We start from the raw sequence: 23,280 nt of genomic DNA on the forward strand, positions 1-23,280 counted from the left end.
CCGCATGGATGCGGTCTGAGCCGAGTGGCCAGGGACTCGCCTTCCCGGCCACCCATTTAGCGGGGCGGGGCGCTTCGACCCATCTGGCAGGGCGGGGCGCCTCGCGAAGATGGTGGCGCGAGCAGCGTGTGGCTCCCGTCGTCTGCCTAGGTCTCAACTCAGCGCACCGGCCGGCGACTCGCTGGCCTGGAACCCCCCGCCGCCGGGTCCCTGACCCCGCGCCCCATCGTGCCCGATTTGCGGCATGCCCCGCGCCCGAAAAGGCAGCGCGCCCCGCAGAGGCGGCCAGCGCCGCGGAGGAGGTAAGTTGGGGTGGAGTGGGTGGCGGGGCACGGGGCAACTGAGGAACGTCAAACTAGGGTCCTGAGTGGGTTCCCGTCAGTGTCCCTTAGAGTTTTCGGGTACAGACTCCTGCTTTGCCCAGTCTGGTGCCGCCACCTGCACACTCCCCCCCGTGACGGGCACGTGCCCCAGAAGTCAGCGGCCACGTGTGCGCCTAACTTGAGCGTGCTGCCCGCGTGCCCGAGCCCTCGCTCCGGCTCACACCTGGTCCGCACCTGCCGGCCTTGGTTGGTTTCTCATTGCCTCTCTACCCAAGCTGTCCGCTGTTCTGGACAAACTGGCCAGATGGAGCTGGAAGCCTGTCCGCTCTCCAAACCCTGACCCTTCCCCAGACCGGACTAGGAAATTGGTGGGAGACCTGGCTTATCCTGGAGTACTGAGAGGCAGGGGGATGGGGAAACTGCAAAACTTGGGGCCTTCACTGCCCGGCCCTAGAAGGCAGATGAGCGTCCTGGGGCCCGAGGCAGTCCTGAGAGTCGCTTATCAGGTCGACCAGGAGGTGCAGCATATGTCCTGGTACAGTAAACACGTTTGTGTTTACTCAGCAGAGATGGGGTGCCTTTTAGGCATGGCTGACACCTGGCCACCATTTTAATGGGGCTTGGATGAGGGTGTTACCGAATCACACTTGGATTCACTTGCCTGGGAGCAATAAAGCCAGTCTACTGATGAAACCGCAGAAATGCGGGGCGCGGGGGTGGGGGTACGGAGGCGGGGGTGAGGCTCTGAGGAGCTCTGGTTCTTTATGTCTCCGAGCACAGAGAATTCAGCAGGAGTTGGAAGTGATAAATAAAAAGTGACTTTTTAGAATAGGACACTTGAGAGGCCTACAAGTGGGTGGGTGGGAAGGTGCTGCCCCAAGAACTTGGTGGGTATAGTTTTATAATCAAAGGAAGAGTGGGGAGAGCAAGAAGACCACCTTCTTCCTCATTCTTGAGGAGATGTCATGCTTCCATCATCAGTTCCTTCTGCACATGGGATAGGGGAGTTTTCTGGCCCCTACAAGGTCAAATCAGGACTGTCATGGCACAATAGGAATGAGCAAAAAGGCAGTAACCATATACTGAAATATGATAAGTCATTTCAGGTTTTAGTGTAATGTCACTCTTTCCTTAAATTTTTTCTTTTAGTGCACTCAGGGAGCATGTCCTAGGAATCATTGGGCTGGATGTAGATTTCCTTCTACCATTAAAACAATGGTTGTTTGGGGGCATGCCTCCTGCTTCTGTTTCATGATTTTATGATTAAGCAAACCTGCTTGCTTTCTTTTTTTAAAGGTGCTTTCATGAATGATGATTAACTTAAAGCAGTCTCCCATAGTTTTTTCTTTAACTGTTTAATCACCTACTTTTGGTCTTTTTACTGTCCCTGTCATTCCCTGCCTCCAGGTGTTTATCCCTTATGCTTAAAGGGGGTTAAGGGCCAACAAACTTTGCTTTCTGCTGAGATGGGATGTAGGCCTCCCTGGGGAAGAAGTGTCAGACCTGACTGAGTCTGCCTTCTCTTTTGGGAGAACTGTAATGCTAACTCTGGCTGTGTGTGTGTTAGTCACTCAGTCATTTCCGACTCTTTGTGAGCCCATGGACTGTAGCCCACCGGGCTCCTCTGTCCATGGAATTCTCCAGAATACTGGAGCGTGTTGCCATTTCCTTCTCCAGAGGATCTTCCCGAGCTAGTGATTGAACCAGGTTTTCCTGCATTGCAGGCAGACTCTTTACTGACTGAGTACTATTCTGTTAGCCCTTGTGGGTGTTAAACATCAGAGAATGAGTTTATAGAAGATACAAATGAAAAGAATTAAAGCAATAGACATTAGAAGAGTTATTAGATTGTAGCCACAGTTTTGGAGACCCAAACCATATTTTCCAAACAGTTTCCACATCTGGAGAGGGTTACTTGAAGCCTCACTTGTTTGCTTTTGACTAGGCCCGGAACCTTAATGTTTTATATTTCAGGTTTTATACTTCAAAGTCTTTTAGTTATAGATTTAGTCTTGTTATTTAAAAAAAAAAAATTTTGTTCACATCATTTAGTGATAAGGGTGGCTTCCTTGTCCTTCGAGAAACAGAGTGGCCCCCAATTTAGTTAATGAGTCCCATCTATTAAAGGGAGAGGACAATCCGGCACAAACAGAAAGGAATGTAGAAATGACTGGCCACTGATGTTGCACAAAAAGGGGTTGCAAGAAAGTATACCCGTGTCTCTTTACTGACACTCCCACTACATATTTCTTATGATTGTTAAGGCTTTCAGTCTTTAGGTTAAGACTGAGAGGGTTGCCCTGGTGCTTATGAGAGATTTTATCAAGTGGCTCACCACATCAATGACCGCCTGAAGCTTGAGGCTCACCACGAGTTATGTAGGTGGTATCTCTACCTATAGCCACTTTTGGTCTTGGGCTCCCTCAGCCTTTTGATTATAAAACCATCAAAAGCTTATGGGTCCCTGTTCCTTTTTGGCATCTGGGGCTTTCCCTCTGCCAAAGCTCTGATTGTTCTCAAAGTGGGTTGAGCACCTTCTTTCCGTCAGTGCCCCGTTTGTCCACCCAGGGTACGCTGGTTTTGTCTGGGTGCCCATGAGCCTTATGGTTTACCACGGCCAGCTTGGCCTGGAAAGGCCAGCCTCGCCTTCAGTGGTTTTTCAATGGACAAAGCCACTGCCAGCGTTTGGGCCTTTTGTATATTTCTTTGGGTGCCTTTGGCCTGTTAGTTTATATTCCTATGATTGAACTGAATAAACCAACTGGAGCAAGTCACTTACAGGGGTCTGAGGACTGGTAGTTGGCGTTTTGAATCCTGCACTGATGTCTCGGGTGGACTGGGCTATGAAATGCATAGCCTGAACGGCCTGTGCCTGGAGGAGGGAGGGATCCACTTTCATATGCTTCTTATTTATTTATCTGGCTCTGCCTGGTCTTAGTTGAGACACCTGGAATCTTTAGTTGCAGCATGCAAACTCTTAGTTGTGGCATTTGGGATCTAGTTCCCCGACCAGGGATTGAACTCACATTCCCTTCATTGGAAGTGCAGAGTCCTAAACGCTTGACCACCAGGGGAGTCCCTGTTTGCAGACTTTTTCATGATGGCCCTTCTGACTGGTGTGAGGTGATACCTTGCTGTAGTTTTCATTTACATTTGTCTAAAAATTAGTGATGTTGAGCATCTTTTCATGTGCTTTTTAGTCATTAGTATGTCTTCTTTAGAGAAATGTCTATTTAGATATTCTGTTTGTTGTTGTTGTTGTTTTTTAACATAGAACTGTATGAGCTGTTTGTATATTTTGGAGATTAATCCCTTCTCGGTCGCTTTGTTTGCAGATATTTTCTCCTATACTGTGGGTTGTCTTTTTGTTTTGTTTATGGTTTCCTTTGTTGTGCAGAAGCTTTTAAGTTTATTTAGGTCCCATTTTTAAATTTTTTAAATCTTCATTATTCTAGGAGGTGGATCAAAGAAGATACTGCTGTGATTTATGTTAAGGAGTGTTTGCCCTATGTTTTCCTCTAAGAGTTCTATAGAGTCTGGCCTTACATTTAGGTCTTTGATCCATTTTGAGTTTATTTTTGTGTATGGTGTTAGTGAGTGAAAGTCGTGTCTAACTCTGCGACCCCATGAATATACAGTCCGTGGAATTCTCCAGGCCAGAATACTGGAGTGGGTAACCATTCCCTTCTACAAGGGATCTTCCCAACCCAGGGATCAAACCCAAGTCTCCCACATTGCAGGCAGATTCTTTACCAGTTGGGCCACCAGGGAAGCCTATATGGTGTTAGAGGATGTTCTAATTTCATTCTTCTACATTGTAACTGTCCAGTTTTCCCAGCACACCACTTACTGAAGAGACTGCCTTTTCTCCATCGTATATTCTCGCTTCCTTTGTCATAGATTAGTTGACCATAGGTGCATGGGTTTATTTCTGGGTCCACTGATCTGTATCTCTGGTTTTGTGCCAGTACCCTACTGTTTTGATTACTGTAGCTGTGTAGTTTAGTCTGAAGTCAGGGTGCCTGATTCCTCCAGCTCTGGTTTTCTTCTCAGGATTGCTTGGCTATTTGAGGTCTTCTGTGTTTCTACATAAATCTAAACATTTTGCTGTTGTTCTAGTTTTGTAAGAAATGCCATTGGTAATTTGATAGGGATTGCACTGAAGCTGTAGATTGCACTGGGTAGAAGAGTCATGTTTTGACAATATTGACTCTTTCAGTCCAAGAGCATGGTGTATCTTTCCATCCGTTTGTGTCATCCACAATTCTTTCACCAGTATTTTCAGAGTATAATTCTTTTATCTCCTTAGGTAGGCTTATTCCTAGGTGTTTTACTCTTTTTGATGTGATGGCAAATGGGGATTATTTCCTTGGTTTCTTTCTTTAAAAAATATTTATTTGGCTGCACCAGGTCTTAGTTATGGCACGTGAGATCTCTGATCTCTATTGTGGCAAGCAGAATCTTTTCATTGCAGCATGTGGAATCTAGTTCCCTGAACAGGGATTGAACCCAGGCCCCCTGGATTGGGAGTGTGGAGTCCTAGCCATTGAAGGCAGGGAAGTTCCCTGTTTTTCTTGATTTCTCTTTCTGATTTCTTGTTGTTAGTTATAGGAATTCAGGTGATTTTTATATTAATTTTGCATCCAGCAAATTTGCCACATTCATTAGTGAGCTCTAGTAGTTTTCTGATAGCATCTTTAGGATTTTCTGTGTACAGTATCACGTCATCTGCAGAGAGTGACAGTTTCTCTTCCTTTCCAATTTGGATTCCTTTTCTTTCTTTTCTCTGACTGTCATACTTAGGACTTTGAAAACTATGTTGAATAAAAGTGGCAAGAGTAAACATCCTTGTCTTCTTTCTAATCTTAGAGAAAATGTTTTCAGCTTTTCACCATTGAGAATGATGCTAGCTATGGGTTTGTCATGTATGGGCTCTATTACGTTGAAATAAAGTCCCTCTGTGCGCACTTTCTGGAGAGTTTTTATATAAATGGATATTAAATTTTGTCAAAAGCTTTTTCTTCATCAATTGAGATGATTATATGGTTTTTATTCTTCAGTTTGTTAATGTGGTGTATCACACTGATTGATTTGACTATACTGAAGAATCTTTGCATCCCTAGGATAAATCCCACTTGATCCTGGTGCATGAGCCTTTTAATGTATTGTTGGTTTCAGTCTGCTGGTATTTTGTTGAGGACTTTTGCATCTATGTTCATCAGTGATATTGATCTGTATTTGTTTATGTCTGTTTTGGTATTAGGGTGATGGTGGCCTTGTAGAATGAGTTCAGGAGTGTTCCTTCTGGAATTTGGGGGGATATTTTCAGAAATATAGGTGTTAACTCTTCTCTACATGTTTGGTAAAAGTCACCTATGAAGCCATCTGGTCCTGAACTTTTGTCTGTTGGAAGTTTTCTCATCACAGTGTCGCATTCGTTACTTGTGATTGGTCTGTTCATATTTTCTATTTCTTCCTGGCTCAGTCTTGAAAGGTATACATTTCTAAGAATTCATACATTTCTCTTTTTAAATTAAAACTTTTTAAAGCATTTGTTTATTTACGTTTGCACCCTGTGACTTGCAGGACCTTAATTCCCTGACCAGGGATTGAACTTGGGCCCCTGGCAGTGGAAGCACAGAGTCCTAACCACTAGACTGCCAGGGAAGGCCCAGAATTTGTCTTTTCTTTTAGGTTGTCCATTTTATTTGCATTAGGTTGTTTGTAGTAGTCGCTTATGACCCTTTGTATTGATATTTCTGTGGTGTCCATTCTAACTTCTTTTTCTTCTCTGATTTAATTTTTTTAGTATTATTTATTTATTGGCTGTGCTGCCTGGGCTTTTCTCTGTTGGCAGCGCACGGACTTCTCACTGCAGTGGCTTCTCTTGTTGCTGAGCACTGGCTCTAGGGCGTGCTGGCTTCAGAATCTGTGGTGTGAGAGCTCAATAGTTGCAGCTCGCCTGCTCTAGAGCACAGACTCAGGAGTTGTGGCACACGGACGTAGTTGCTCCACCACATGTGGGATCTTTCCAGATCAGGGATCGAACCTGTGTCTCCTGCATTGGAAGGTGGATTCTTTACCCCTGAGCCGCCAGGGAAGCCCGCTGATTTTATTGATTTGAGCCCACTCTCTTTTTTTTTTTTCCTTGATGAGTCTGGCTAAAGGTTTATCAATATTGTGTATCTTTTCAAAGGACAAGCTTTTACTTTCATTCATCTTTTCTATGATTTTCTTTGTCTCTATTTCATTCATTCCTGTTCTTATGTTTATAATTTTTTCTACTAATTTTGGATTTTGTCTGTCTTCTCTAGTTGCTTTAGGTATAAGGTTACCTTGCTTCTTTGATATTTTGTCTGGTTTCCTGAGGTAACATTGCATCCCTGTAAACTTGCCTTTTAGAACTGCTTTTGTGGCATCCCATAGGTTTTGGATCTGGTGTTTTCTTTGCCATTTCTCTCTCAGTTCAGTTCAGTCGCTCAGTCATGTCCAGTTCTTTTCTACCCCATGGACTGCAGCACACCAGGCCTCCCTGTCCTTCAGCATCTCCTGGAACTTGCTCAAACTCATGTCCATTGAGTCAGTGATGTCATCCAACCATCTCATCCTCTGTCGTCCCCTTCTCCTCCCGCCCTCAATCATCAGGGTCTTTTCAGTTGAGTCGGTTCTTTGCATCAGGTGGCCAAAGTATTGGAGCTTCAGCTTCAGCATCAGTCCTTCCAATGAATATTCAGGACTGATTTCCTTTAGGATTGACTGGTTTGATCTCCTTACAGTCCAAGGGACTCTCAAGAGTCTTCTCCAACACCACAGTTCAAAAGCATTTCTCTCTAGGTATGTTTTTTCAATTCCTCATTGATTTTTTTCAGTGATCCACTGAATATATATATTCTTATTTGAATTTTTTCCCATATAGGTTTTGAGAGAGTGTTGACTAGAGTTACCTGTGCTGTCCATCAGGTCCTTGTTGATAATCTGTTTTACATACATTGGTGTATATGTGTTCATCCCAACCTGCAAATTTATCCCTCCCTCCCATCCCTCCCTTTGGTAATCATAAATTTCTTTTCTTTTATATATATATATATATATATATATATATAATATTATATTATATTATATTTGGCTATGGCCTGCAGGTTCTGGCACCTCAGTTCCATGACCAGGGTCCAATCTAAGACCTTGGCAGTGAAACCTGAGTCCTAACCCTGTACTGCAGGGGAATTTCCCATAAATTTCTTTTCTAAATCTGTGGACCTGTTTCTGTCTTGTAAATTAGTTCATTTGTATCAATTGTTAGATTCCGCATATAAGCAACAAAACTTGTTTTTGGATCTCTACTGATTTTCTTGAATCACTGTAAGCATCTCTAGGTCCTTGTTGCTGAAAATTGCATTATTTCATTCTTATTTCTTTTGGCTGATATACCATTGTATATATGTACCATATCTTCTTTATTCATCCTTCAAGGGACATTTTGGAGACTTCTGTGTCCTGCCTGTTGTGAATAGCCAGGCTGTAATGAATGTTGGGGTGCATGTATGTTTAGGAATTATGGTTTTCTGAGGATATCCGCTGGGAAAAACATTTCTGAATCCTATGGTTGGTGTATTTTTCATTTTTTCAGGAATCTCCCTCCTCTTTTCCCAATTGGCTGTGCCCCTTTACATTCCCCCCAATAGCGTAGGAGGGTTCCCCTTTCTCTACACAGTACTTATTATTTGTAGACTTTTGGAGGATTGTCATTCTGCCTGGTGGGAGGTGATACCTTGTGGTCCTTTTGATTTGCATTTCTCTACTAATAAGCTATGCTGAGCAAGTTTTCACGTGCTTTTCTTTTTTTTTTTTTAACAGCGAGAGTGAAATATTCATCTTGAAATTGACTTCGTGAAAGTCCACCCTCTGAATTCTTTTCTGATTACCTCCCCAGGGATATTTCTTATGGGCAAATGCCACTTGCAGTGCCCCAGCCCTTGTGATGATTAAGTATCCAGAAAGTGAAAGTGACTCAATCCTGTCCAATTCTTTGCGACCCCATGGAGTATACAGTCCATGGAATTCTCCAGGCCAGAACACTGGAGTGGGTAACCTTTCCCTTCTCCAGGGGATCTTCCCAATCCAGGGACTGAACCCAGGTCTGCCGCATTGCTGGCCGTTACCAGTTGACCCACCAGGGAAGCCCAAGAATACTGGAGTGGGTAGCCTATCCCTTCTCCAGTGGATCTTCCTGACCCAGGAATCGAACCGGGGTCTCTTGCATTGCAGGCGGATTCTTTACCAACTGACCTATCAGGGAAGCCCCGAGTGTCCAGAAGCAAGGGTTTTAAAGCTGTAGTTCTGAGAAATGGCCACAAGGCGGAAGGATTTTTTTCGTGCCCAACACTGGGTCTTCTGGCCGCCAGAGCCTTAGCAGAGAGGCCTGTTCTTGGCTTATAACTGAGTGGAATGTGCTAGATCAAACAGCCAAGGGCTTGTGGCTCTTGTTCCCCGTTACCCTTCACACCCCCGGACAAACACTTGTAACGCTTGTAACGCGGCAGCGCCCAGGGTGCGGTCATAGAGGACAGACAGGGTTGACTCAAGGAAGTAGGCTGGAGGTGGGAAGCCCACCACCCGGAGACCTGCACACAAGGTGACTCTTCCTAGCTCTTCCAGCCCGGAGGGTGCCCCACCCTTCGGTTGCCCTAGTTTTGGTTTTGCTGCTGGAGGGCCCGCCTGCATGTGGACAGCGTGGTGCCATTCAGAGGGGATCAGACACCGCAAATCCAAGGGGGGGGCTCCTCTGCAGGCACGTGCTCCCTCAGCCCCAGGACTGCTCTGGCGCCCAGGGAATTAACACCTGCCTGGGTCCCCCTGGTCTGAAGGGAATATAGTAGGCAGCTCTGTTTCTTTTTTAATTGGAGTTTTATTTTATGTTGGAGTACGGTTGATTTGCAGCGTTGTTTGTTTTAGGTGTACAACACCTAAGTTGTGTTTGTTTTTTAGGTGTGCAGTTTCATGTATATATGATTCAGTTCTGCATACACATATACCTATTCTTTCTTGGATTATTTTCCCGTATCAGGTTTGACAGAGTATTTAGTAGAAGTTTCTGGGCTCCACAGTAAGGCATTGTTGATCACATATTGTGTATATGTTTTGTGTTTATGTTTATCTTAACCTCCAAATTTCTCTCCTCTACCCCACCTGATTCTTTTGGTAAACATGTATTTGTTTGTCAAGTCCTTGAGTCTGTTTCTGTGTTTTTAAATTAGTTCATTTGTATCAGTTATTAGTGTCCACCTATAAGAGATATCATAGGAAGTTTTTGTTCCTTGTCTCCATTACACTTTTCCATATGATCATCTCTACCTCCAGCTGTGTTGTTGCCAGTGGCATTATTTCATTCTTTTTTATGCCTGAGGAGTATTGCATTGTCTATATGGACACCATGTTTATTTCTTCATTCACCTGTTGGTGGATGTGGAGCAGACTTCTGTGTTCTTGCTGCTGCAAATAGAGTGGTAATGAATGTTGTGGTGCATGTATGTTTAGGAATTATGATTTCTGAGGACAAAGGAATGCCTGGGAGGGGCACTTTGGAATTCTGTGGTTGGTCTCTTTTTGTATTTTCAGGAATCTCCCTGCTGCTCTCCATATTGGTTGTGCTGCTTTGTATTTTTGCTGACGGTGTAGGCATGTTCTCTTATTTCCATGCCATGTTCAATATTTACTGTTGGGAGACTTTTGGAGGATGGCCACATTCCCTGGTGGGAGGTGATACATCGTGGTCCTTTTGATTTGCATTTCTCAAATAGTGGTGCTCAGCAAGTTTTCATGTGGTTTTCTTTTCTTTTTTTTTTTAAATAAAAAATTTTTAACACCAAAAACATTTTGTATTGGGAAATAACCGATTAATGGGGCTTCCCTGGGAGCTCAGCTGGTAAAGAATCCGCCTGCAGTGCAGGATACCTCAGTTCAATTCCTGGGTCGGGAAGATGTGCTGGAGAAGGGATAGGCTACCCACTCCAGTATTCTGGCCTAGAGAATTCCATGGACTGTGTAGTCCATGGGGTGGCAAAGAGTTGCACAAAACCGAGCGACTTGGACTTTCACTTTCACTTACAGCCGATTAACAATGTTGCGATAGTGTCAGGTGAAGGGACTCTGGCATAAATGTATCCATTCTCCCCAGACCCCCTCTCACCCAGACTGGCATGTAACAGTAACATGGAGCATAGTTCTCTGTGCTATACCGTAAGTCCTTGTTGGTTATACTTTTTTTGTTGTTTTTGTTATCCATTTTTTAAAAAAAAGGTTATTTATTTTAATATAGTTGATATACAGTATTGTTTTTGAGTCCTACACCAACCTGATTCAGTTCTACATATACCTGTACCTGTACTTTCTCAGATATTTTACCCACAAAGGTCACTACAGGTTGAGTTGCGTGTCTTCTGCTATTTCATACATCCTTGCTGATTATGTGTCTTACACACACACACACACACACACGTGTATTTACTATGTATTTATGTGTTGTGTTCTGTCAATCTCAGCCTTCTAATTTATTCTTCTCCCATCCCCAACTGTTCCCTTTAATAAATTTAAGTTCCTTTTTTTAGCCATTCTTCTTGTATCAGGGTTTTGATTCCACCATTAAGTGATATCAATGATATTTGTTTTTCTCTGTCTGACTCTCTCTACCTGGTGTAGTCATCTCTTTGTGTATCCAAGTGCCACAAATGGTGTGGTTTCATTCTGTTTTCTGGCCGAGTAGTTGTTCATAGGGTATCTGTTGCATCTCTTTTTCTTCCTTTTATCGATGGATGTGCTTTTGTTTTTTGTGTTTTTTTTTTTTTTTTTGGATGTACTTTTGGGTGGTTTCCACGGATTTCCTATTGTGAATAGTGGAACACGAAACTTTGGGCACAGGACTGTTTTTGAAGGATGGTTTTTTCTCTGTTATTGTCCCAGGACTGAGATATCCAGGGCTTGTGATAGCACTTTGTTTTGTTTTAGAAATAACTTCCATAGTGTCCTCTATTTCAGAGTGGCCACTGGCAGCATATTTGCCCCAACAGTACAGCAGGGACCCTTTTCTGCCCAGCCTCTCTTGCACTTTTTTTTTCTCTCTTGCATTTATTGTGTAGACTTTTTGATACCTGGTATGGGGGTTACAGATTTGTCATTTTGATTTGCATTTTACTATCACTGGAGATACTGAACAACTTACCATTTGACTTTTTGTTTCCTGTAAATAGGAGTGTAGTAACACTTAGCTCTTGCCATTCATTTCTTGAGAGTGAGCCCCATTTTCAAGTTGATTTCCTTGACCTACCAGAAGACACTCCTTGAGGGCAGGCATCACTCACAGTCCTGCAGTCCTTGTGAATGGTGACTACCTGCCCTTTGTCTGGGCTTCAAACTTGATGTTAGAGATGAGCCCACGAGGCGGCAGCACTTTCCCCCACCCACCCTGGTGTTTCCAGCCAGCAGACCTTTCATCACCTCAGGGAAAGCCATTTTCCTGGGTGGTCCGAGTGCATAGTGCCCGAAGAAAGAACCAAGGGTTTGTGACCCATCCCCACGTCTGTCCTGCTCTCCAGGCTCTGCTCTCCCCTCCCACTCTGGACACACATCTCAGTAGTGTTTGCTGAGGGTGCTGCTGTTTGGAGGTGGGGCGACCCAAAGGAATCAGTGCTTAAGTGGGTTCCCCAGGAGCAGGAGCCATGGAGACACGGAGGCTTTTCAAAGCTCTTACTACTTAGTGACTACAGCATCCTTCATGCACTAGGCTTGCCTTAGCTGATAGAGGGCCAGCCTGCCTTACAAGGCTGTGGTCCCATCCAGAGGGTCGTAGGCTGCACAGGTGCAGTTCAGTTCAGTCGCTCAGTCATGTCCAACTCTTTGCGACCCCATGAACCGCAGCATGCCCGGCCTCCCTGTCCATCACCAACTCCTGGAGTCCACCCAAACCCATGTCCATTGAGTTGCTGATGCCATCCAATCATCTCATCCTCTGTCGTCCCCTTCTCTTCCTGCCCTCAATCATTCCCAGCATCAGGGTCTTTTCTAATGAGTCAGGTCTTCGCAACAGGTGGCCAAAGTATTGGAGTTTCAGCTTCAGCATTAGTCCTTCCAATGAATATTCAGGACTGATCTCCTTTAGGATGGACTGGTTGGATCTCCTTACAGTCCAAGGGACTCTCAAGAGTCTTCTCCAACACCACAGGTGCAAGGGAGCCTGATTTGCTGGCCCAGGCTCCACAACTCTCTCAGAGTTAGCCCAGGACAGCTTGGGACCCAGGCCTGCAGGGGCTCTGTGGGTGTGACACCAGTTCAGGAGACTGGACTCCTCTATTCCAGTCCTCCTCGAATAGAATAGGTAGTCCAGCCTCTGTTTGGTTTTTTTTTTATTTTTATTTTTATTTTTTTGCAATATACTGATCTAGAATATTGTTTTTTAGTTCTTCACCAACCTGATTCAGTTCTACATATGCCTGTACCTGTACTTTCCTCAGGTGCTTTACCCACAAAGGTCATTACAGAATGTTGAGGAGAGTGTCTTGTGCCATTTCATTCGTCCATGCAGATTCTGGTTTTATATAGATGTTTATTTACTACTATGTATCAACAGACCAGTTGCAAATAGGAAAAGGAGTATGTCAAGGCTGTGTGTTGTCACCGTGCTTAGATGGATGGATGAAGCACAAGCTGGAATCAAGATTGCCGGGAGAAATATCAATAACTTCAGATATGCAGATGACACCACCCTTATGGCAGAAAGTGAAGAACTAAAGAGCCTCTTGATGAAAGTGAAAGAAGAAAAGGGAAAAGTTGGCTTAAAGCTCAACATTCAGAAAACTAAGATCATGGCATCTGGTCCCATCACTTCATGGCAAATAGATGGAGAAACAGTGGAGACAATGGCAGACTTTATTTTTGGGGAGCTCCAAAATCACTGCAGATGGTGACTGCAGCCATGAAATTAAAAGATGCTTACTCCTTGGAAGGAAAGTTATGACCAACCTAGACAGCATGTTAAAAAGCAGAGGCAATACTTTGCCAACAAAGGTCCATCTAGTCAAAGCTATGGTTTTTCCAGTAATCATGTATGGATGTGAGAGTTGGAATATAAAGAAAGCTGAGTGCCGAAGAATTGATGCTTTTGAACTGTGGTGTTGGAGAAGACTCTTGAGAGTCCCTTGGACTGCAAGGAGATCCAACCAGTCCATCCTAAAGGAGATCAGTCCTGGTTGTTCTTTGGAAGGATTGATGTTCAAGCTGAAAGGAAACTCCAATACTTCGGCCACCTGATGCGGAGAGCTGACTCATTTGAAAAGACCCTGATGTTGGGAAAGATTGAAGGAGGGAGGAGAAGGGGATGACAGAAAATGAGATGGCATCGCTGACTCAATGGACATGAGTTTGAGTAAACTCTGGGAGTTGGTGATGGACAGGGAGGCCTGGTGTGCTGCGATTCACGGGGTTGCAAAGAGTTGGACACGACTGAGTGACTGAACTGGTGTATTGACTTGTCATTTTCTGTCACTCCCAGCATTCTCATTTACTCTTCTTCCCACCCCAATTGTTCCTATGGTGAATTTAAGGTTTTTTTTTTAGTTCTCCTTCTGTATCATTAGTACACTAGTTCTGTTGTATCAGTGTTTCAGTTCCACCTCTAAGGGATATCAATGATATGTGTTTTTCTCTGAGTTTCGCTCAGGTGGACTGAGTGGCTGAACTGCGCTGAGCTTTCATCACGTTAGAGAAAGCCGTTTTCCTGGGTGGTCCCTTTGAGTGGAAAGTGCCGGACAGTTTGTGATTCATTCCCTCTTCCCTCTTGCCCCTCAGGCTCTGCTGTCCCCACCCCTACCGGGAGACACACCTCAAGCCCTGCGGTAGTGTTGTGCTGAGGGTGCTGTTGTTTGGAGGTGGGGCGACCCACAGGAATCGATGCTTAAGTGGGTTCCCCAGGAGCAGGAGCCATGGACACATGGAGACTTTTCAAAGATCTTACTACTTAGTGACTTCAGATCCTTGCAGGTGCCCTAGGCTAGCCTTAGCTGATAGAGGGCCAGCCTGCGTTACAAGGCTGTGGTCCCATCCAGAGGGCTGTAGGAAGTACAGGTGTTCGGGGGGCGCACGTGCCCCTGCACAGGCTCTTCCGCTCGCTCAGGCTCACCCAGGCCAGCTTGGGACCAAGGCTGTCCAGGCCTCGTGGGTGCGACACCAGCGCAAGTGACCTGGACCTCCTGCAACAGGGTAGGCAGTCCAGATTTCTTTTCTTTAATTCCCATTTTGTATTGTAATATAGATGGTACAGTGCTGTTCTGCTGTTCTGCATCACCCTGATTTAGTTAAATATATAATTGTACCTATATTTTCTTGGATCCTTTACCCACAGAGGATATTAGAGTGTGGTGAGTAGAGTCTCTTGTGGTGTTTCATACATCCTCGGTGATTTTGTGTTTTATACGTATATATACATATATACACACACTATTTATTTATTTGTGTTTTCCTGTCAACCCCACCATTCTCACTTTTCCCCTCCACTCCCCATCTATCCCCTTTAGTAAGTTAAGTTCTTTTTTGGTCTCCCTTCTGTATTGTTGGTACAGTGGTTCAGCTGTTCGGGGTTTGGACTCCCCGTTTGTGATATGAGTGATGCGTGTTTTGCCGTCTGACTGCGTACCTAGCGCAGTCCTCCCTGCTGTCGCAGAGCCACAAATGGCATGGTTTCACTGTTTTCACGCTGACTACTAGTTCGTGGTATGTTTGTTCCATGTCTTTTTCTTTCATTAATGAATGAATGTACTTACAGCAGTGGCTATGCTGTTTTGGATATTGGAGCAAATACCATTTGAATGCATATGTGTCTTTCCAAAGGATGGTTTTCTCCAAGTATATTCCCAGGAGTGCGATTTCCAGAGGTTGTGGTAGCAGTCTGTCTCGTTGTGGAAGGAACTCCCACGGTGTTCCCCGGAGCGGCCGCTGCCAGTTTACATTTGCACTAACCGTGTAGGAGTGTTCCCTTTTGTGCCAGCCTCTCTCGAGTTTTTTGTGCATAGCCCTTTTGATAACTGGTGTTAGGGCTTACCGATCTGTCATTTGGATTTGCATTTTTCTAATCACTGAAGGTGCTGAACACCTGACCATTAGACTTGTGTGTGTGTGTAAAGAGAGAATGTAGTAAAATTTAGTTCTTGCAGTTAGTTTCCTGAGAGTGAGCCCGGTTTTCAAGTCGATTTTCTTGACCTGCCAGAGGATACTGCTTGAGGGCAGGCGTCACTCGCAGCTCTACAAACCTAAGTGCCCTGAGGCGCCTTTTGAAAGCCGCTGTTACCAGTCGTGGCCGCAAGGTGGCAGCTCTTCCCCTTCGTCTCCCCTGTGTTTCAGGCAGCCTGATCCTTGAGCCTTAGAGAAGCCGTTTCTTCGGTGGTCCGTTAGAGTGGAACTTGCCAGGAGAAATAGCCATTAGCTTATGATTCAATACCTCTTCCTTCTTGCCCTTCTGGGTCCTCCCTCTCCTCCCACCCTGGAGACAGACTTCAAGCCCTGCATGAGTTTTATTCAGGGTTCTGTGATTTTAGGTGGGGCGACCGAAAGGAAGCCTGCGCTAAGTGGGTCCCCAGGACCAGGAGCCGTGGAGGCCGGGAGACCTTGCGGAGCTCTTCCTACCCAGGAGCCCCAGCACCCCTTCAGGTGTACTAGGCTGGCCTGAGCTCTTAGAGGGTCAGCTTGCATTACCAGGTTGTGGTCCCAACTGGAGGGGAGCAGGAAGAACAGGGGCGAGGTGGCACTCATTTGGAGGCACCAACCCTTCAGCTCTCAGATTCACCCCAGGCCACCCTGGGACCCAAGCCGGTTCAGGCTTCACTACTCTCACCCTGCCCAGGGGCACTGGCCTCGTGCATTAGAATAGGTAGGCCCCAGGCTATTTTTTTAAATATCATCTCCATATTCTGTTGCATTATAGGTGATACACAGTGTTTTTATTTCTGCAGCAACCTGATTGAGTTACACATAGACTTTTACCTGTCCCTTCTCGGGTGCCTTACCCATGTGGTTATTACAGAGTGTTGACTAAGTTCCTTCTGCTGTCTCATATGTCCTTGCTTGTTAAATATACTTATGTGTGTGGGGTGTGTATTTATTTGACAGAAAACCACAATCTCAACGTCCTAATTTATTCTCCTCCTCTCTAACCTTTACCTTTGGTAAATCTGAGTTCCTTTTTAGTATCTCATCTGTTTTATTTTTTAGTACCTCAGTTGTATCAGTGTTTAGATAGCACTTCTAAGTGTTATAAGCAGTGTTTTTCTTTGTCTATTTCGTGTAATCATGCCTTGCTGGGTCCAAGTGCCCAGAGATGGCATGATTTCATTCTGCTTACTGGCTGAGCACCAGTCCATGGAGCGGTTGTGGCAAGCCTTTTTTCCTCATTTATCTGCAGTTCGACATTTCCATGGTTTCGGTTGGTATTCTATCTTGGATTATGGCTCAAGGACGGTTGGGTTTCACGTGTCTTTTCGAGGATGGTTTTCTCTGGGTACAGGCCCAGGACTGGGATTCGCAGAACTTGTAGTAGCATTGGTTTTTGGTTTTTATAGTTTTTCAACAGAGTGGCTATTTCCAGCTTACACTTGAACCAGCAGAGCTGTGGGGCTCTCTTGCTGTGTGTCTTCTCCAGCGTTTTTTGTGTAGTGACTTTCTGATGAGTTGCATGATGGGTTGCTTCATTGTCACTTTAATTTGCATGCATTAATCATTAGAGATGCTGAGCATCTTTTCAGTTGATTTTTGTTTTCAAGTGTAAAATTTAGCTCTTGCAATTGATTTCTTTAACTGCTCTGAAGTGTTGGTTTTAAAGTTCTGTTACAAGCAGCGGCCACAAGGCGGGTACCACCTTCTGCCCCAGTCTGTTAATCCGGGCGAGCTGAGCCTTCATGGCTCTTAGAGAAAGCTGTTTCCCTGGCTTGTCAGTCTGAGTGGGAAGTGCCCAAAGAAACAGCCAAGAGTCTGTGACTCATCACCGCTTCCCTCTTGCCCTTCAGGCTCCTGCTGTCTGCTTCTACCTGATAGACAAATCCCAGGTTCTGCAAAAGTGCTGTGCTAAGGATGCTGTGGTTTGGAGGTGGGGTGACTCAAAGGAAGCAGTCTTTAATTGGGATCCCAAGCAACACGAGCTGTGCTACCCAGGAACTTTTCACAGCTCTTCCTGCCCAGCGGCCCCTGCATCCTGAGGTTGCGGTCCCAGCCAGTCGGGACCAGGCACCACCGTCAAGTGGGGTCTTTCTGCCTCCCATCCTGCTCAGCCCCAAGCACACCTTAAAGTGTAGCCTTGGGATGAAGCCTGCTCAGGCTCCAGGGATGTGACACCAGACCAGGTTGCAAAGGTCTGAGGGGAATAGAATTAGCAGTCTGTCTTTTCATTTTCAATCTTTATTGCATTCTGTGTGATATACAATGTTGTGTTTGAGTTCCGTAGCCACTTGATTCTCTGTACAGATTGCTGTAAGAATTCTTTTTCAGATCCTTAACTCAGGTAGGTTATTACAGGGCACTTGAAGCACTGTGTAGTGGTCAGAGTCCACTCTAAGGAAGTAGTCTGGAGATAACCACCTCACAACTAGGAGACCTGCAGACAAGGTGAGAATTTAAGGCTCTTGCAGCTTCAAGGGTTCAAGCCTAGAAAGCAAGAAATAGACGAGAGAGAGAGAGAGGTAGGAAGAAATTAGGAGAGAGGAAGAGGGAGAAAAAGAGAGTGAGATCTATAGAGAGAAACTGTCAGAAAGAGATGGAGAGAGGAGAAGAGAAAGGGAGAGAGCGAGTGGCAGACTGAAAGGAGGGCAGATACAGAGAGAATCAAAGATGGAAAGGGAGGGAAGAACAGAGGAGGGAAGGAAAAGGAAAGATGCGGAGAGTCGGAACAGCAGAGGAGAGCACAGTGAAGGAAGCTATCAGGAAGGGAGAACAAGGGAGAAAGGAGGATAGAGAAGGAGGGAATCAAGAAAGGAAGGATTGCAGAAAGAGAGACAGAAAGAGGAATCAAGGAAGATACAGAGAAAGGAGTAAAGAATCAGAAAGGGAGAAATCAGAAACGAAGATAGAAACAGGAGAGAAATCAGAGGAGAGAGAGAAGTAGTAATGAGAGAAAGAGATGAGGGAAGAAAGTGAAATAGGAAAAAAGGAAGAGAAAGGAAGGAAAGAAGATAGAGAAAGAGGGAAATGGAGTGAGAAGACACATAAAAAATGAAGAGTGAAATGTAGAGACAGACAAAAAGGAAGGCAGGAGAGAGAGAAAAAGAAAGCAAAAGGAATACAGAGGAATGTGATAGAAGTAATGAGAGGAATCAGGAAAGGGAGAGAGAAGGAAAAAGAGGAAAGGGAAGGAGGAGAGAGAAATAGAGTAACAGAAAGACAGAGAAGACAGGGCAAAGAGGAAGAATGGAAGGAAGAGAGAAAGAAAGAAATAGAGGCAAAGGGAGGTGGGAAAAGAGAAAGGTAGGGAAAAGGAAAGATGAAGGAAGATAGAGGGAAGGAGAGAGTATGAGACTGAAAGAAAAAGTCAGGAAGCAAGGACGATAGAGGAGAAGGAAGGGAAAGAGAAAGAGACAAATAGAGGGGAAGAATGAAAGGGAGAAACAGAAAGCAAAGTAGAGGGAAGGGAGAAAACGAGAAGGAAGTAAGCTAGAGAGACAGGGAGTCAGAGACAGAGAGAGAAGGAAGGGAAGAGGGCAAGAGAATCAGAGATTGAGGAAGGAAGGGGAATGAGACACAGATATAATAAAAAGAGAAGAAAGAGAAAAACAGAAAGTGAAAGGAGGAAAGAAGATTGAGGGGAAAGAGTGAAGTAGAGGAAGAGAGAAAGGAGAGAGAGATAAAGAGAATCAGATGGGGGAAGGAAGGAATCAAGAAAGGAATTAGGGAGAAAGAGAGGGAAGGAGCGAGAGAAAGAGACAGAGAAACAGAGGAAGGAAGGAAGGAAAAAATGAAGAGAAAAGGAGACAGAAAGGAGGAGAGAGAGAGAGAAAGAGAGTAATGGAAAGACAGAGTGAGAGAGAAGCAAGAGAAATAGAGGAAAAGGAAGGGGAGAAAAGAGGATAGAAAAACAGCGGAGGAAGGAGAGAGTGCAAGACTGTAAGAGAAAGACAGGAAGGGAGAGAGACACAGACTGAAAGGAGGAAAGAATCAAGAGGAAAGAACGGTAAATAGGAAGAGAAAGAAGGAGACAGGGAGGGAGGGAGGGAGAGAGGAATGAGAGGTGAGAGAGGAAGGAAGCTACAGAGACAGAAAGGGAATTAGACAGAGAGAGAAGGGTAGAAATCAACAAAGGAGAGAGAAGAAAAGAGTGAAAGAGAATCGTAAATGTTGAGAGGGAGCAAGGAGAGAAAGGAAGGGAGGGTGAGGGAAAGAAGATAGAGTGAGGAAAAGAGAGTTAAAGTGAAGGAGGAAGGGAGAACAAGAGAAAGGGAAATGCAATGAGGACAGAGAGAGAGAGCAAAAGACCCACAGACAGGAAGCAAGGAAGAGAGAGAGAAAGGAAAGAATGAGGGGGAAAAAGAATTAGAGAAGGGAGGGAGAAAGAGGGGAAGGAAATTAGAGAAAGAGTTAAAGAGCAAAGGAGAGAGAGAGAAAGGAGGAAAAAGAATCAGGAATAGAGTAATAGAGGAGAGGAACAATGGAAGGAAGAGAGAAAGATAAAGGGAGGAGGTAAGAAAGAGAACAAAAAAAGGAGGGAAAGAGTGGGAGGAAGTAAAAAGAAGGGAGAGAGAGAAAGTGTTAGAGGAGAAAAAGAGGATGGAAGAGACAGGGAAATTGAAGGAAAGAGAAAAAGGGAAAGAGAATTAGAGTGAAACAAAGAGTAAGAGAATCAGGAAGGAAGCGACAGAATAACTGAGACAAAGGAGAAAGAGGAAGAAAGGAGTGAAGAAAGGAAGACAGGAGAGGGAGGGAGAGAGAGAAAAACAGTGGAAAAGAAAGAAGAGTGAAGGAGAAATAGAGGGCGAAGAAAAAGAGAGGGAATAGACAGAAAGAGAGGAAGCGAGGAAGGCAGAGTAGAATAGAAGAAAGGGAAAGAGGAGAAGGTAAGAGAGGAAACAAGGGAGAAAAAGAATAGGAACGAGAAATGGAAGGAAAGAAAAGGCATTAGGGCAAGAGTGAGAGAAAGAGGAAGGAAGACAGGAGGAAGATGAAATCTGAGAAGGAAGGAAGGGTCAGAGAAGGTGAGATAGGGAAAGAGAAGGAAGAGACAGAATCAGAGATAGAAAGGAGGGAAAGAGAGGAAGAAAGAGACGGAGACAGGAAGGGAGGAAGAGTTAGGGGAAGAGAAAGAGGGTAAAGGGGAAGAAAAGAAAGGAGGGTAGGGAGAAAGGAGGGGAGAGCAAAAGTGAGAAGGACAGGAGAGGAAGAGAGACAGTAGGAAGGAAGGAAGGATCAGAGAGGAACAAAGGGGGAATGAGAGAGAAATACAAAGAAAAAAGGAGAGAGGAAGCAGAAAAGGAAGAGAAAGGGTGAAAGACAGGAAGGAAGATGAAGAGAGGGAACATGAGAGGAGGGGAAGGGGAAGGAAGAAAGAAAGAGATTAAGGCAGAGGAAGAAGGAAAGGAAGGGACACAGAGGGAGAGATACGACAGAAATGAGTGGGAAATAGAGGAGAAGGGAGAGAGAAAGGGGGATGAGGGCATAATAGAGCAGAGAGGAAGGAAGGAAGCTGTAAGAGAGAAAGGGAGTTAGAACAGAAATCAACAAAAGAGCAGAAAGAGGGAAATAGGAACAAAAGAGAAACACTGAAAGAATCAGAGGAAGAAAGAGAGAGAGATGAGGAAAGAAAGGGGAAATGGGATAGGGAAAGAATAGGGAATGAGAGAAGAAAGAGTGAGGGGGAGAGAGAGAGAGAGAGAGAGAAAGAGAAAGAGCAAAAGAAAAAGACAAAGATAGGAAGAAAGGAAGGGAGAATGAGAGAAAGAAAGAAATGGAGTGAGAGACGCAGAGAGAAGGGAGTGAGGGCATGAGACAGAACGGGCGCTAGAGAAAGAAGGGCAGGAGTCAACAGAGGAGAAGAGAGAAGAAAAGGGAGAGGGAACAAAGGAGTGAAAGAGAATCAGACGGAGAGAAGGAAGAGAGGGATAGTGGAGGAGAGAGGAAGGAAGAAAGGGGGAATGGAAGAGGGAGACAGGAAGGAGAGGAGAGAGTGAGGGAAGGAGAATTAGAGAAAGATGGAAAGAGCGGAAGGAAGGAGGAGAAGCAGCAGAAGAGGAGGAGGAGGAGGGCGGGGGGGGGATGAAGGAAGAGAGCGAGAGAGGGAGGCTAGAAAGAGGAAGAGAGAGACATGGAGGGAAGGAAGTGAGAGGAGGGAAGGAAAGAACAAGGGGGAAATAAAACTAGAGAAGGAATGAGAACGAGAGAAAGAGTAGAGAGAAAGCATTAGCAAAAGCAAAAGAAATGAAAAGTGAGAGAAAGAGATAAAGAGCGAAAAGGAGAGAGGAACGGAGGAGGAAAGAGAAACAGTAATGGAGAGAGTGAGGGAAGGAAGAGGAACAATGGAAGGCAGAAAGAATGAGAGGGAGAGACGGAAACAGGGGAAGGGAGGAAAAAAACGTAAAAAAGAGACGGAGGAAGGAAGAGAGACGGGAGTGAGAAAGAGAAGGACAGGAAGAGTAAGGGAGAGAGACACAGAGACTGAAAGAAAAAGGAAGGAAGGAATCAAGGGGGAGAGAGAGAAAATGAGGAGGGAAACGGAAATAGACACAGAAACAGATGGAAAGAGAGGGAGGGAGGAAGTTAGAGAGGAAGGACGACAGACTGAAAAAGAGTGAGAGAAGGGGCAAGGAGCGAGGAAAAGGGGACAGAAAGGAGTTAGAGAGTGAGACAGAGGAGAGGAAGGAGAGAGAATCAAAGGAAGGAAGGGAGAGAGGAGAAAAACTGAAAACGAGCGAGAAAGTGAGAGAGACAGAGGAAGAAACAGTGACAGAAAGAGATGAGGAAGGACAGAAGGAGAGGGAAGACAGAAAATAGGAAAGAGAGGCTCAAAGGCAGGCAGGAAGACAGAAAGAGAGGGGGAGAGAGGACAGAAGGGGTGAGAGAAAAAGGAAGAAAGAGAAAAACAGGAAGGAATCAAGGAAAGAAGGCAGAGAAAGAAGTAAAAGGGAGAAAGGAAGCAAGAAAGAAATAGAGGAAGAAAGGAAGCTAGAGAGGGAGACAGAGGAAGGAGGAAAGAGCAAAAGAGAGAGAAAGGAAAGAGGGGAAGGAAGGAATAGAGAGACAAAAAGTTAGGAAGGAACCAAGGGAGAAAGAAGGAAGAGAAAAAATGAGAGGAGGAAAGCAGAGAAGAGACACAGAAACAGGTGGGGAGAAAGGAAGGGTGAAAGAGAAATATACAGAGACAGAGAGAGGAAGGGAGGAAAGAGAGAGGAGAGAGAGAAAGAGGGAGGATCGAAGGAAAGTAGAAAGGAAGGACGGAAGAGATGAAATACAGGGGAAGGAAGGAAGACAGATGATGAGAGAGAGGAAAAGACAGAAGGACAGAAAGGGTGAGAGAAAAAGAGAGGCAGGAAGATAGAGGAAGAAGAAAGACTGAGAAGGAGAAAAAGAGAAACAGGAAGAAATAGAGAAAGGAAGGAAGCTAGAAAAAGATACAGAGACAAAGAAAGGGAGGAAGGAAGAGTGAAAGAGAGGAAGAGAGCGTGGGAAAGAAAGAAAGCAACCAAGCAAAGAAGAGTGGGGGGGGGGAGAAAAGGAGAGAGAAGGGAAGGAAGATAGAGGCAAAAGAATGAGAGGAAGCAAGGGAAAGAGACAGAAAAAAGGGAGAGAAAAAGACGAAGGACGAGGGAAGGAGAGAGGAAGGAAGAGCACGAAAGAAACAGAAGGAAACAAAAAGCATTAGAGAAAGAGGGAAAGAAATAGAGAAAGAAAATCAGAGATAGAAGAAGAATGGAAGGACAGTAGAAGAGGAGAAAGGGAGGAACGC

At 45.0% G+C, this 23,280-nt stretch overlaps 1 protein-coding gene across 1 annotated transcript in view; it reads left to right on the forward strand.

Annotated features, from left to right (window-relative positions):
• The window catches only part of IFRD2 (interferon related developmental regulator 2), a 27,913-nt gene continuing 4,633 nt past the window's right edge, over positions 1-23,280 (forward strand). Inside the window, exon 1 of the mRNA XM_065933632.1 lies at positions 1-302. Within this exon, the coding sequence (XP_065789704.1) occupies positions 245-302 (58 nt within the window). The 5' untranslated portion in view covers positions 1-244. The remainder of the gene's footprint in view (positions 303-23,280) is intronic.

This window comes from Muntiacus reevesi, chromosome 4 (genome assembly GCF_963930625.1).
Source record: "Muntiacus reevesi chromosome 4, mMunRee1.1, whole genome shotgun sequence".
Lineage (NCBI taxonomy): Eukaryota > Metazoa > Chordata > Mammalia > Artiodactyla > Cervidae > Muntiacus > Muntiacus reevesi.